Source organism: Podarcis muralis, chromosome 15 (genome assembly GCF_964188315.1).
Source record: "Podarcis muralis chromosome 15, rPodMur119.hap1.1, whole genome shotgun sequence".
NCBI classification, from domain to species: Eukaryota; Metazoa; Chordata; class Lepidosauria; order Squamata; family Lacertidae; genus Podarcis; species Podarcis muralis.
This window is the reverse complement of record NC_135669.1, coordinates 37,847,806-37,863,035: the sequence shown is the minus strand read 5'-3', so window position 1 is coordinate 37,863,035 and position 15,230 is coordinate 37,847,806. Positions and strand designations below refer to the sequence as shown.

The following is a 15,230-nucleotide window of genomic DNA, read 5'->3' as shown; positions in this document are numbered from 1 at the left end:
AACATTTGGAAAATGTTGCAACAGTGAATGTGACAGGCCTCTGTCAGTGGGGAAAATCTAAAATACTCTTAAGAGGCCTTGTTTTATAAGAATAAAAGTTGGTGGGAAGCTTTCCCAACTCTCTAGAATTCAGGAATGGTTAACCAAATAAACCTGGCAGTATAGATTGTCCTAGGTAGTTTTTAAGGCTGTACTTGCTTCCTTGAGGTCTAAAATATTTCTACCATAAGACCTTGTTTTCTTTTGGTTTCTATTGATTTTTTTAAAAAAATGAAGCTGCCTTAAACCTGGTTTTCTTAATTAACCTTAGAAAGGCTGTTTCCCCATCATTTCCCTTGTACGCAATTACAGAATGCAGGGCAAGGTGGCATAACCTCACACTTTGCGACACGCATTAATGAATTTAACGTGCAGTGCAACAGTTTCCTTGCTGTGGTCTCCAGGTGGGCCTTTGCTATTAGCAAGCAGCAAGCTCACCGGTCAGAAATTGGCTCCCCAACCCTACTTATCCTGAGGTGGATAAGATGCCGGGGGGGGGGGGGCGGCAGACACCATACACTTTCTGGAATCTCCAGTTTAAGCTTGTAGCGTTGCTGGCATAAAAACAAAATCCAGGGCGTTTGGTTTCAGTGACTGCCTGTTGATAGTGGCAGAGATGAAATGCGAGGGGCTGCTCATTATCGGCAGGAGGGGATGTTTAAAAGCCAGCCAGCCTACCATTTCAAAACCTCAGGAGTTCTCAAAGTGACGACTGGCGGTATTAAACACGGACTGAACAGAGATTGCTAAAAGCAGCAGATCTGACAGCTGCACAAAACGGAAGCAGAGGGGAAGAGAAACAAACAAGAGGGAAGGTATTAGGTGAAGCCTCATCTCTGTGCAGAGTGCCAGAGAGAGAGAGAGAGAGAGAGAGAGAGAGAGAGAGAGAGAGAGAGACTCTTCTGCATAGCACTACAAACAAACTCAACTTTGGGGGGCAGGCGGGGAGAAAGACGTGCCTTACAAAAAGGAAAGTAAAATACCTAATTGTGTGCTGTTTCAAAGGAATTCTGTTTACAAATAACCAGTACCAATTAAAACCCAAAATGAAACCAGGTTCCCCACCCAGTGGCGTAGCGTGGGGGGTGCAGGGGGGCCCGGCCGCACCGGGCGCAACATCTGGGGTTAGGGCAAATCCACAGGTTAGGGGGCGCAAATCCATGGGTTAGGGGGCGCAAATTACTTGCCTTGCCCCGGGTGCTGACAACCCACGCTACGCCACTGTCCCCACCCCCCATTTATTTCAGTAAACCTGAAAGAAAATAACACCTTGAGCATTACCAAAAGGTCCTCCATTTAGAGACTTGGTTGTTGTTGTTGTTGTTGTTGTTGTCTCAGTTGAATTATGGACTTGCAGTGCAATCCTATGTATGCTTTGCTCATGAGTAAGTTCCCTAATAGGATGTGTTTGGAATTTTCTTTTCTTTTGCTCGATTAAATTATACATATTAAAATTTCACGTACCTGGGAACTGATAACTGTAACTGGGGGCAAATCCAGGGTATCCTCGGCCATAGGTCGCGACAAAATTCGGATAACCTTGAATGTAGAAGTGTTTGAGAGAGAAAGAGAAGAAGAAGATTTAAATGTTGGATCTTAAGTTGCACAAATACCAACAGGTTACATCTAACCAAGTTTTACTCAGAGGATAACAACTGAAATTAATGGGCCCAAGTTAGTCATGCCCATTATTTTCAATGGGGCTACTCTAGCGCTGGATACAATCAAATTACACCAAAGACAGGTGAAGAATAATAGGATCATAGAATTGTAGAGTTGGAAGGGACCCCTAAGGGCCATCTAGTCCAACCCCCTGCAATGTAGGAATCCATGACCGATGGCCATCCAACCTCTGCTTAAAAACTTCCAATGAAGGAGAGAAAACTGACTTTGTACAAAACATTACAAGATTACTGTTCCTGTACAGAATTAATACCAAGTTAATGCTCAGCATTTATATATGACGTCAGCGTACTCAAAGTGCTTCACACATAATATCCTTACAACAATCTGTAAAGTAGGCCTGTTCTATATTATATTGCCCATCTTGCAGGTGGCAGAGTGAGGCTGATGCTTTGCCCCTTTACCTGCAGCAAACGTTTCCTCTACATCCTGAGTTGCACCCCTCAAAAATGAAACACCTGGAGACTGGCATCCATTTTCTTGGTCACACACCCCCCCCCCCCCGCCTATCTCCATGTCTGAGGCCTGCTACTCATAATTAAAATGCACTCGAGTAGCTCAAGTCCAAGGACTGTGCCTACTTTTCTCAGCTGGGAAGAGTAAATGCTAAACGCTTAGGCTAAGCACATAACACAGGTTTGCTCTGACATTTGGAGAGCTTACAACAAATGTACTTTGCTTCAGAACTATTGACATTTGGAGATTAAGGTACTAGTAATGCTTCATCCCGAGAGTGTGAAGGACAACTGTTAACGCAGCCAAGAGTCGGAGGCAGCAAGATCAAGGAGCTGGGAAGACCAAGAGATTTTAATTTGACCAGAAACTGGAATTCAACAAAGGGACCACGATTTGCCTTCACGGAACACAGGCAGTTGCACCTGCAACATTGCAAAGTGTATCTCTGTAGCACACACACAAAGAGTGAAATTAAACCATTACAAGAGAAACACAAGGCTCATGGTGCTAATAATGCAGGACCTGGGGACATTTAACAGAGAGAATCTGCAAGGTTCCTATATATGTATCATGGTTCCCCTCTCTTGAGTAGTTCTGTTTTAGAGCCTGGTATGGTGACGCTGTGGGTTAAACCACAGGGCCTAGGACTTGCCAATCAGAAGGTTGGCGGTTCGAATCCCTGCGACGGGGTGAGCTCCCATTGCTCGGTCCCTGCTTCTGCCAACCTAGCAGTTTGAAAGCACGCTCTGGCGGGAAGGTAAACGGCGTTTCTGTGCACTGCTCTGGTTCGCCAGAAGCGGCTTAGTCATGCTGGCCACATGACCCGGAAGCTGCACGCTGGCTCCCTCGGCCAATAAAGCGAGATGAGCGTCGCAACCCCAGAGTCCGCCATGACTGGACCTAATGGTCAGGGGTCCCTTTACCTTTACCTATGGGGAAACAGCCTCAGATTTTTGATGGGGAGAACTGACAGGTGCAGGAAGGGTTAAAATCCCCCTCTTCCTCCTACCCACACATCTTTCTTTAGAAGCTGTCCTGGACCTCACTTTTCTGCTCTGATGGCAGATGCCTGGCGTGCTCTAGTCCTTGGGGTCACGAAGAGTCGGACACGACTAAACAAAAATCGTGATTAAATGACCACACACTCAAAACTATCCTTCTGATGGAAGCTGGCCTTACTAGAGAGCTTTCCGATACTCTGACCAGAGAGCTTGGTAGGTGTGCAATGGCAGTAGATCCCACAGGAGCCTGCCACCCTGAGGCAACCCTGATGTCTGGCATAGAATGGTTTGCCCCTGGCACAGGCAAATTGGAAGAACCAAGGCCGGAGCAATGAGTTGGGCAGCAGCAGCACTTTGGTGGTTGGATATTGTGGCCTCACAAGAACTTTAATTCCTTGTGCCACACTAGTATTTCTGTCATGCTCTGGCAGACAGTGTGGGAACTTCTGTCCTGGGATAACACACGCACTTTTTAAAGATGAAAGTAGCCAACCTCTGTTCTTGAGAGCAGGGGTTTATTGCGAAAGTGCTTTCTGCGTTTTATCTGGGCAAATCTTTCCGTTGGTTTTAACCGAGATCAAGCTTGTGGAGTGCCCTGTTACCAAATGTAAATTTTGTTCTTTTGCTGAGGTTTCATCCCTTCAATTGTGCTCATTTTTACAGAGCTGTTGCACTGCAATGCAACATGCTCGATTATTTTGCCAACATAGCATGTCCCCTCCATTTCAGATGCGATTTAGACGTCCATATTGTTTGCTATTAATCATCATTTAGAGGTGGAACATTAAACGCTTGGATGAATTTTGATTACTAATTATGACGGGATGGATCTGTGCACGCAAAGCAAAATAGCAATGGCCAAACAAGGCACTCTAGCTTTAAATGCACGCGAACACCCTGTTTGTCTCCTTAACATGCATTTCACAATGCAAATCCTGCCAGAAATTTACTGGATCGTTCAGAGGTAAGTTTTGCAAACCGTCTCTTTGAATAACAATATTGATAAAAGGCAGTTCTGACCAAGGCACCAGCATCCACCAGGACCAAAAAAACTCATAGTAAAGTGCTGTTTTGAAACCAGATACTATTTTACTCCTTAATGAGGGCTCACTTCAGGGTCAATGGAGTAATGAGTTTGTCACACTGAATTTGAGGCGCTCGGTTCTAAAAATTAACGGCTGGACCACATAACAATATAGTCACTCCCTATGGTTTTCCCAGGAGTGATGTATGGAAGTGAGAGCTGGACCATAAAGAAGACTGAATTGATGCTTTTGAATTATGGTGCTGGAGGAGACTCTTGAGAGTCCCATGGACTGCAAGAAGATCAAACCTATCATTCTTAAGGAAATCAGCCCTGAGTTCTCACTGGAAGGACAGATCCTGAAGCTGAGGCTCCAATACATTGGCCACCTCATGAGAGGAGAAGACTCCCCGGAAAAGACCCTGATGTTGGGAAAGATTGAGGGCACAAGGAGAATGGGGCCAACAGAGGACGAGCTGGTTGGACAGTGTTCTCGAAGCTTCTACATGGGTTTGACCAAACTGCAGGAGCCAGTGGAAGACAGGAGTGCCTGGCATGCTCTGGTCCATGGGGTCACAAAGAGTCGGACACGACTAAACGACTAAACAACTAAACAACAACAAGTAAAGGGGTGGGACATACAAGCACTGTTCCAAGAACAGTTCATGGGCAGATTCACATCTTTAATTTTCCAAGCACCAAACTGCTCCTGTGGGTGATCCCTATGAAAATATATTGTGCAAATATGGAATCCATATCTACAGCATATGCTCCAACTGTTATTGTTTACCCGGCTTATTTTCTGGTTTTGTTTGTTTGGACCTGTCTCTGGCAAATGTCCCTCTTTTTGCCTTTCGGGAATACTGTGTCAAATGTAATTAATGTGTGTTCTTAGAGTTGTTATTTTCTAGGGTTCAGCTTCCACCCCAAGTTCTCAGAGTTATGAAGCTACATCTTGTCTCTAAAGCACATGCATGTAGATGCAGACAAATGAACATTAAGGTGCTACAGAGGACACAGCCTGTCATTGTGCATGCCTTGATAAATAACTGTAGGATAATTATATTTTAACCCCCCCCCCAAAAAAAAAAACATGGGAAGCTGCCTTATACTGAAGTCAGACCACTGGTCCATCTAGCTCAGTATTGTCTACACTGACTGGCAGCAACTTTCCAGGGTACGAGGCAGGGTTATCCCCCGGGCACACCTGGAGATGCTGAGGATTGAACCTGAGACCTTCTGCATGCAAAGCAGATGCTCTACCATTGACAAACCTTTCGCTAACAAATAGCCTTTGAGCTTTTAAAACAGTGCAGGCAAATAATTGTAAAGCAAATAAGAGCAGTCAGAGTAGTGCTGTAATACGATGGTGAGAAGATGGCTTGGGCATATTTTCAGAAGTGAAATATTGGAGAATAAGGTATTGCTTCTCTTCCATTCAAGTCTCCAAAGCTGGATCTTGTGTGAAGGTTGGCATGAAGAGACATTTTTAAGGTACATTTTCCTCATCATTTCTGAGTATGTTTGCAGAATGACTTTTCCAGCATACAGATGTCAAACTGGCCTTACAAAGGGTTAGTAATGTGTGCAGGTCATGGCTCAGCACGACTCCTGAGTCCTCCAATCCACTTTTACAGGGTTTTCAACAAATGCTGAGCCAGTTAGGAATATGTGATGCACACAAATACTAGGGAAAGGGGGACAACACAACAACATGAGGAAACAATACTAAGAATCACCCTCGAGGCCAACCTACGTGGAGATACAGTCATACTTTGGATTTCAAACAGCTTAGTTCTTGAACATTTTGGCTCCTGAACACTGCCAACCTGGAAGTGACTGTTCCTGTTTGTGAGCTATTTTTGGAAGCCGAATGTCTGATGGGGTTTCCACAGCTTCCGATTGGCTGCAGGAGCTTCCTGCAGCCAATCAAAAGCCATGCTTTGGTTTCCAAATGTTTTGGAAGTTTAATAGACTTCCTGAACAGATGCCATTTGACTTCCAAGGTACGACTCTACTGTAATGTTACAAGTACAAAACTTCTGGAGGGGCAATCTGAATTGAAGGAATGGCAAGATGGTAAGTGTTAACCCCTTTCCTGGTCCAAATGGCTATTCCCCAAGTGCCTTTTCCTCCTGTGGGGAAACATTGCATTGACTCTGCAAAGGGAAAAAGCCACAGGTGGTGTTGGGAAGAATCTAGAAACAATAGGTGAGGACCAACATTCTCTGGTTCTGATCAATTCTCTAAAAGTGCTTTTTCTTGCTTAAAATGAACTCGCTGCCTATTGAAATCAAGCAGGTGCCTTTACTGTATTATTTTCAGTGCCTATGAAAAACATTCTTGCTTAGACAAGCCTACCCAGATGCTTAGAAAGTTGATGTGCATTTTCACCTGTTTTAGCATTTTAACTTTTTGTATGTTTTAACCTATTGTGGTATATTTTTCTTGATTTTACTGCTTTACCTCGTTGTAAACTGCTCTAAGGTATGCTTTTACAGTCGAGCAGCGTATAAATTTAATGAAATAAATAACTACATAAAATGGGAGGGACATTACAAAACCAAATGCCTAGTTTGGTCCTCACACATTGCACTTTCTTAGAGTGCTGGACACAGCCGGGTGTTTTATCAATCGGCTCCTCAACTTCAGTTCCTACATGAAAAGGGGAACAGGTATACTTTATCTGTTATGAGCCTTAGGTGGCAAGATGATCAGAGTAAGAAAAATCTTGCGCCAGAACACACAGACTACAAGACTTCCTTCAATTTAAAAGCAAAAGAGAAAGAGAGGCTCAAAACCAATCAACCAGGATCACCGAACACCACAAGCACACCTGTGTCACTCCCCCCTCCCTCCCACCAGCCCCTTGCTTCATACTTCCTTGAAACTGCATCACTTCCAACAACAAAGACAAAATATACAGCTGACTGGATAGTGGTTCTCATCCATATATCCCATCACAGAACATTTCTCGAGGTCAGGCAGATGAAATCATAAATTTATAATACAACATTACTTCAATTTTCCTCTTCATTTGCCGCTGCAGTGCCCAGCTCTGCTCTAACGAGTCAGAGCCTGATCCGCACGGGGGGAAATTGGCTGGCTGAATATCAATAGCACATTAACACCATGCCCATGTGGATGCTTCATCAAGCCAAATTATGGGCAGGCAGGCCGATCCGCCATTTCCCATTTAGCCGCCATTCTTGCCTTGCAATGGGTACTGAGCAATTTATTTGCTTCAGTACTTCTGGCGAATGATCAATCTTGCAGTAATTATCTCTTGTCACTAAACTGAAAAATCAAGGCTTTGCCTCGATTACCTCCCTTGAAGAGAGAACTTCCTATCCATGAAAGTAGAGACCTAAATCAACAATCAAACATGCTTTTCACAACACAACTTCTTTCTCCACGCTTTCTCCTTTGCCCGGAGACAGAAACACTGGGGCAATCCTGCTCTTCAGACGCCTGATAGGAAACACTGCAGATTTTCAGGCTAGTGTGGGCATGCAGCCCACACTGGCACTGTTCCCTACAACTCGGGGACCACTGACACCCCTCAAATGCCAAGTCTTGGGATTCAATACAAGTTTACTGTCAATTTTTATAGGAGACTTCTGCCATTTGTAGTGCTACACTCTAAAGTGACTCGAGCACCAAGTTAATGGCAGCAAGAAGCTTCTCAAACTGCCCACTACAACCAGCCAACATACAGCATAGTGGGAAATTAAAACGGAAGCTTCCAGCCCATTGCTGCCAGCAGGTAAGGCTGCTGGGAGGCACACTGGCACACTCAAAAGCTCAACACAATGTCTGAGAGAGGAGCTGAAAAGTGGTCCTGAGACGAAAGTGGGAAAATTCTGGGAAGTGCCGCTAAATCGGGGATTGTGTAGCATTAAACATGATGCAAATGTCCCCAAAATGCTGGACTTGATGTGAGAGTGCAAAGCATAAGGAATCCGTTTCCAGATGAGAGGAACTCTCCGTCACAGGCAGGAGGATCTTTATAAGCTTTACAACATGACAGTCACCATTGCCCAACCATAATGAGAAGCCTGGTTGTAAAAGGGTTGTGTGCATCAGTACTGCACAGATGCAGCCAGAAAGCCTGTACAGGTGCTACTGGCTGTGTCTGCACATTGCCTGATTCTCACTGACCTTTTGCTGTGTGATTGTGTGCCCACGTGTGGCCCCAGGAATAGTTCCAGCCAGCTCAAATGGAGAAGAGGGGTCTGGTCCTTGCTGCACACCAGGCAAGAAAGAGGTGGCAGGGCTCAAAAACTACCACAACTCTGCTGCCCCTCTCTCAAACACCCTGCCTCCTGCTCAGCTGGGGCAAAGGGAGAATAAGCAGATCTGGAAAGACTTCCTGGATCTCAAATGCCACCCCTATGGGGCAACCCTCCGAGGCAGCTGGATGCATGATAATGCTTTGCTAAGTGGATGGCTGCCAGAGTTCCCCAGTGTGAACGTGAGTGTTCAACATTTGGCTCCTGGAAAATCAACTCTTCCCCTCTATCCGCCTTCTCATTCAGATAAGAATGCAGCTCCACTGCCGAGAGTACCAGCTCCGTTTTGTCAAGGAAAGAATAATTTGCTTGTATCGATTTTGAAATCAAGGATCGGAAGCCTGACATGTCCAGACCCTTTCAAACTTAACAGCTGAGCTAGTTTACCTTTCAATTTGCTGCAAGCTTTTTTCCCGGAGTGGGAAAACTTGCAGCCAGAGCCTATGCATGTTTACTTGGTGGAAAGTCCCACTAATTTCAGTGGGAATTAATCCCTAGTACATGTGCACAAGACATAGCCTTAATTGCTTAGTAAAAGCACTTTTTTCTTGAATCATGGTACCTAATACACTATTCACAAGGCCACATCTTGACTAAGGCACTTTCCTATGTTGCACTGTTCCTGCTAAATCTTGCAGAATCCAAGGGTCCATGGGAGGGGTTGTCTACTGGACCCTCTCTAAAGAAAATGCTCAATGTGCAATGCCACCAGGAGGCAACAGCTGAGGAGCAGCCTTTGTCCTGGGAGAAATATCCAGCTGAATTGGCCATGGGGTTACAGTGAAATGGTGATTTATTTGCAGTTCTGAGTTCCCAGGCTAGTAGAACCTCATATCTTCCACCCATCTACTCGGAAAGAAAACTGCTGTCTTGTGACATTTCCAAAAAATTAAATCTCAGGTGCTGAAGCGAAACTGGGTTTGCAATGTTCAGATTTTTAGATGTACCCTTTACGTGTTTTAAATGAACCTCAAGAGTATGCTTGAAGTGCCTGAGGCACCCCATCCTCCCTGCCATCTTAATCACCTAAACTATACTCCTGAAGTAAGACCAAGAAAGGGGGGGGGGGGAGAGAGATTTCTCTTCTACTCAGCCTTTCCCTTCCTTTGTCTTAGCTCAAGCCGCTGTCCCAATTTCCTGTTCTGCAAAAAATGTCACCTGGAAATAACACTAAAAGCTAAGACTTGGGTGCCTGAGATGGTTTCTAATGGGACTTCAAGGCATGGAGCTTTTGGTGTACTCGTGCCAATGCCACCCTTCCCTTTGCTTTCTCTCATAAGGAGTATCTCCTCTACAAGAATGACTTTCTTTGAAGGGCACAAGCCTCTTTTATGCATGAATGCAGCCCAGCTAGATTGAACGTGTGCACTATTGCGGAGCTGTGGTCTGGCTCCCGCAGTAATATTAAAAAGTCAGTCAGAGACTTCCTGGAATTAAGACGTTCACATCAGGTAGTATTTCAGTGGTCCAGAGATATAAATTTTACTGGCTGAGCTTTTTTGTAGCCTGGGAGGGAAAGGAGGTGGTGAGTTAGAAGCTTTAGGTATTGTATTTAACAGATGGTCACAGCTAAGATGCCTGCCACTGCTGGGGGGGGGGGGTAACAAAAGAAAGGAACCCTAAGTTTTTGTCTTGGTAAGGCGAGGCATATAAAAAAATCACATGCTCAAAGGACACATTGAGACTGGGATGTGGGTCCATTACTTTTTTAAAAATAAGACCTATGTCTCAAGTTAAGGCCTTATCTTCATGAAGGATTAACCAAAGATAACTTTTATTTTGTTCCACTACAGTCCCCTATGGAATTGGAGAGACTGCTTGAACATATTGTGGAGGAAATTTCGATGTGCTAGGACTCCAGAGAGTAGGAAGTAAAGTAGGCATTCATGCATTTCCCCATCTGATTAAACAACTGAAAGCAGTGCAAAAGTACATCCACACCTGCAAACTGGCTGCCATGCTTGGTTTCAACCTCCCTGTGAACTGTATGCTAAATACACTTTGTACTAAAACAGACTACTATGAACAGCTGTTGGCTGTAAGATCAGAACTGGACCGATGTGCATCTAAGTGCGACCTCTCTGAACCTCAGCCCAGATCCTTCAGACACCAGCTCAAATTTGGCCCACTATGTAACTTCTAAGAGTCAAATGTAACTCACATCAGTGTGATATCACATGGCTCCTGTAACAATCAGAAGGCCAACGGAGACCAGACACAGGGACAAATCTTCCAGATAATTAACCTATTGCTTGATTGCAACCAAGCCATGAGTTTCACATCTGACAAGGGGGAGGGGGGCTAATCAAACTGGCATGCTATTTTGTCTTTCTTCATCCAAGTTGCTGACACTGAAGCAGGGGTGCTGACTTGGGCCCCAGGTTATGGGTGCCCAATGGCACCTGTGATGTAACACGATGTCATGACATCATGACATCACACTGAGTCAGCAGCGCAGCGGCTCTTCTGAGGCCTCATGGGGTCTCGGAGATTACATCCTGTTCAGAGGCCTGGCAGGGCCTCCAACATCATCTGGGAGGCTGTGTCAGGGCTCCAACACGACTTTCGGTAACTGGAAGTTACGTCGGAGCCCCGTGTTGTGGATGCTAAGCACCCAGATTTTTTGTGGGTTCCCTGGCACCCAGGGCCCCCTAGACATGGCGCCTATATACTGAACGCTGATACAAGGCTCCATGGCTAATCTACCAAGACCCAGTTGGGGGAAGCTCCCAAATGAGCATAATTTCAGGCAGCCCTGACTTTATATCCTGTATGAAAACTCTCCACAGCTCATGCGGGTCACCAGCAGAGCTGCTGAGTACCAGACCCATTCTTTTGATATAAATGTTCTCTTCTACAGGCACCTACTGACTAAATGTTTTGTATCTACACTCTAGCTTCTGGAATGACTCCTAAAGTAGCTGCCTAGAAAAAGCATTCAGTCAGAATGGGTCACCTATGTTAGCTCCTGAAGAGCAATCCTGGGAACTGATTATGCTTTTTAATCCAAGCTCAGGTTGGCCAAGCTGTATGGACTCCAGTCCTCACCAGCTTTGGAGGAAGGCTGGCTGCCAACCTGGAGACAATGCTTTCAAGGGTATAAAAAATAAAATAAAAATACTTGGTTTCATTCTCTGAGAATCAGCAATGCAATTGTGCGACTAAAGGTCTTTGGCTAAATATCAGGCCACATCACAGTCTCCCTGTGCTAATTTTGCTTGATGAGTTAATTACACCCTTCTTCTGTTCATGGGTGGGATTTCACTGCTGTGCAACTGACGAGTAAGGAATGGAAAATTTTGATTGCATGCTGAGAATCCGCTGACAGCCGTCGACCTTGAAGCTGACTTGTTGGAGGCAACTAGGGATACATGCACATAATGGACAAGACAGACTCAGACTTATCTGCTGCAACTTGACGGCTTCATAATGATGCCACCTCAATAACCAAGAGCTGGGAAAGGGGTAGAGGGGGCCAGAGAAGAACTGGAGCAGATAGTTAAGCATCTGGCCTTCATCATGAATCAATCATTCATTCAGAGCAAGTCAGGGTGATTTAAAATCTAATAAGATCACATTAGGAGTCACCCTGCAAAAACCAGTGGAACAGAACCAATTTGGATCTCTTAATGAATCCATGCACTCTACATGCACTAACAGGCACCTGTGCGGCAAGAGATGATCTGCCAAAACCCATACATGCCATTTCTTTTCAACTGAGGTGCCAGCCTGCAGTTTCCACACGCAGCTCTATTTTAATGTCTAAAATAATCCAAGAGCTAACCCAAATAATACTCAGTCATAAATATGCCTCAGGGTTAAACCTTTCTTCTGATTAACAGTGGTAAGCTTGGCTTTGAATACCCTTTCCAGATTTTTGGAGTGTGGATTGGTTTAAGGTGATTTAAATCAGCCATAAAATAATAGTAATCAATGATTTAAATGAGCAAGAAAAGGGGTAATTAAAATCAATTGATCACATCACATTTCCCCTAAACAATAGTGCGATTTTGACCACTGAACCATGCTAACTTAGAACTAAAGTAAATCATTTATATTATTTTAGTATTTACATGTGAGATATTATTTATAGTGTTGTTGCATTCTCGCTATATACATCTGCCAGGCTTTCCTTTTATTTATTTCCAGAAGCAGGAAATAAATAAACCTGTGGGCCTCCATATGATGGACTCCACCTCCTGTCAGCCCTAGTCAGGATGGCCAGTGGTCAGGGATGATGGGAGTTGTAGTCCGACAACATCTGGTGGACACATAGTTACCAATAATATGCTCTACACATCTTGCTAGACTACAGCTCTCATCATCTCCAGCAGAACATAGGCAATGATCTCGGATGGTGGAGTGCAACAACCCCTGGAGGGCACTGGAGGTTGCACACCCTGCACTGCAAAGCCTTTCACATGATCGGTCCCTGTGACAGTTTGTGAGGTCACATATGGGAACAGAGGGACCTGAGAACTGCACCATTTTGTCTTCCCTTCTTTCCCCCCAGTTTCTCCTTTCTCCACTCTCACAAAAAGACAAAGAAAAAATGAAATGCCTATATCAAAGCTAATATGCTTTTATTCAAATTGTTTCATATTAATCTAGTTACAGTGGTACCTCTAGTTACAAACTTAATTCGTTCCGGAGGTCCGTTCTTAACCTGAAACTATTCTTAACTAGAGGCGTGCTTTTGCTAATGGGGCCTCTTGCTGCCGCTGTGCTGCCGGCACACAATTTCTGTTCTCATCCTGGGGCAAAGTTCTCAACTCGAGGTAACTCTTCCAGGTTAGCGGAGTTTGTAACCTGAAGTGTTTGTAACTCGAGGTACCACTGTATTTTTTGAATAAGGTGCTCAAGGTCCAGGACTTTCCCAGCGGTTGTGGAAGGAAAAGCCCAAGATTAGCTAGAATACTCAGGGCTCAGATAGAAGAGTGGCCAAGGACTACCTCAATGATATTAAGGGAAAAGAGGTGAGGAGAATCAATTGAACATTTAAGGGATGGGAGGTAGTGGGGTGGATAATCAGCATCTCCGCTGGGGTAGACCTATCTCCCCCCAGTTTTTAATATATATTTACAATCAAGCAGTTGTCAGGTAATATAGGAAGAACAGCTAAGGAGAAACAAATGAGAGCCAATTATAACTGAGATGACCTGCCACGCAAATAGAATTTCAGCATTAAATACCATTTATCCCATTTAATTAGTACTTTCTGGACACAATGGTCTGGGCTCAAATACCGTCCTCGCTCCTTGGAACTTCTAATTATTGCTACAACCACGCTATTATGTTTCTCGCTGGGCTTTCTCCATCTTCTGTGCCATTTAAAGCCATGAAGATTTTTAATTATCTGTGCTGAACTGTCAAAGATACCTTTAAGAATGTGTGACTCAATTCTTTGGGGGTGGGGGGGAAGAGGCGGAGGAAGAGAACAGTTTTAAGCATAATTCTGCTTTTGTGAATGTGTGTGGAAGGGCCCACTGAAAACATCCATTTAAATGCAAATTTGGGTATTCCAGAGTGTGCATGTGATCGCCTTTTAGCACAGAAAGGATAATTGAGCCCCCATTGTCCACACCGCTGTATCTTGCACAAGTCATGCAATTTTCGAACCTCCGAATCTTGGAACAGGCTGTTGCTGACTGCTCATCTATTGCACACAACAGTTTAGGCAGCTCTGAGCTTTGGAATACGTACAGAAAACATAGACACATTCTTGCCGATGGCTCATCTATTGCACACTTACCCAACATTCCCATCCCTAGCATAAAAGCATCCATGGTATATGGTAATCCACGAGCCCTTCCTCTCGTCCCTGGCGGAAACATCACTTCTTTAGGTTGTGCTTTCTTACATTCCACCTATTAAGCAGAAACATGTACAAATGAGATGCAAATGAATTCATGTAAAATGTCAAATGCTGAACTGATCTGGTTAAGTTGTGGGGGAAGGGGGGGTTATTTTTAGCATTGCTCTTCTGTAAAATGTGAACTTTAAAAATAGGCCAGCAGTGTAAAGTGATTTTCAAAGAGTAAATATGTGTAATGTGACTTCAGAAAGCAGACAGTACAAACCCAGCTAAGGCAGAGATAATGTGTGGATAGGTCACACAGCTAAAAGCTGAAGTCCGTAAGTTAAGCTGTATTAACTTTTCGTGTGTTTCTAAGTGGTTACTTCTTTGTGAAATAAACATGCAGCTATAGCTGTTTTGTTGTACAAGAACCAGGCTTATTTTCACTCCAAATGCTATTATGTTTATCATTTCTAATGCAATTGCCATACAGAGAATGACTACAACAGACACCTGTTGATAATACCTGTGACAGAAGTACTGCAACTCTACCACCCAGGACTACATTGGTTAGAGTTATTTGCTGAATGAGTAGTCCGCTGCTTAAACACTTATAAGCATGAGCATTCGTGTAGACATACAAAACAATACACAGTGGACCACCAGCAAGGTTAACTTATCTCCACACACAAATTCCTGACAGCAGTAACTTCCTACTGTCTCTCCTACTGTTGTTTTGATTGATTAGCTCATCCTTTCAAAACACTTCATTGTTCTGGAGAAATCAAAGGCTAGTTGCCAACACAACCTTATTGCAAAGCAATTCAGCGGTAACTTTCTACAAGCAAATATTGCCAACAGATTGGGTTTGTGAGGAAGAAAATTCCTATTTGTGCTGGGGTTGGGATTCTGTACAATGTACCAATAAAGGGTTATTC

General features: G+C 44.2%; 1 protein-coding gene across 30 annotated transcripts in view; it reads right to left on the bottom strand.

Annotated features, from left to right (window-relative positions):
- MSI2 (musashi RNA binding protein 2) overlaps positions 1–15,230 on the bottom strand; it is a 408,902-nt gene that overhangs the window by 74,927 nt on the left and 318,745 nt on the right. For all 30 annotated transcript variants that reach the window (XM_077919615.1, XM_028708003.2, XM_028708004.2 and 27 more), the window contains 2 exons: positions 14,248–14,362; positions 1,504–1,578 (listed from right to left, as the gene is read on the bottom strand). In XM_077919615.1, coding sequence (XP_077775741.1) covers positions 1,504–1,578; positions 14,248–14,362 — 190 coding nt within the window. The remainder of the gene's footprint in view (positions 1–1,503; positions 1,579–14,247; positions 14,363–15,230) is intronic.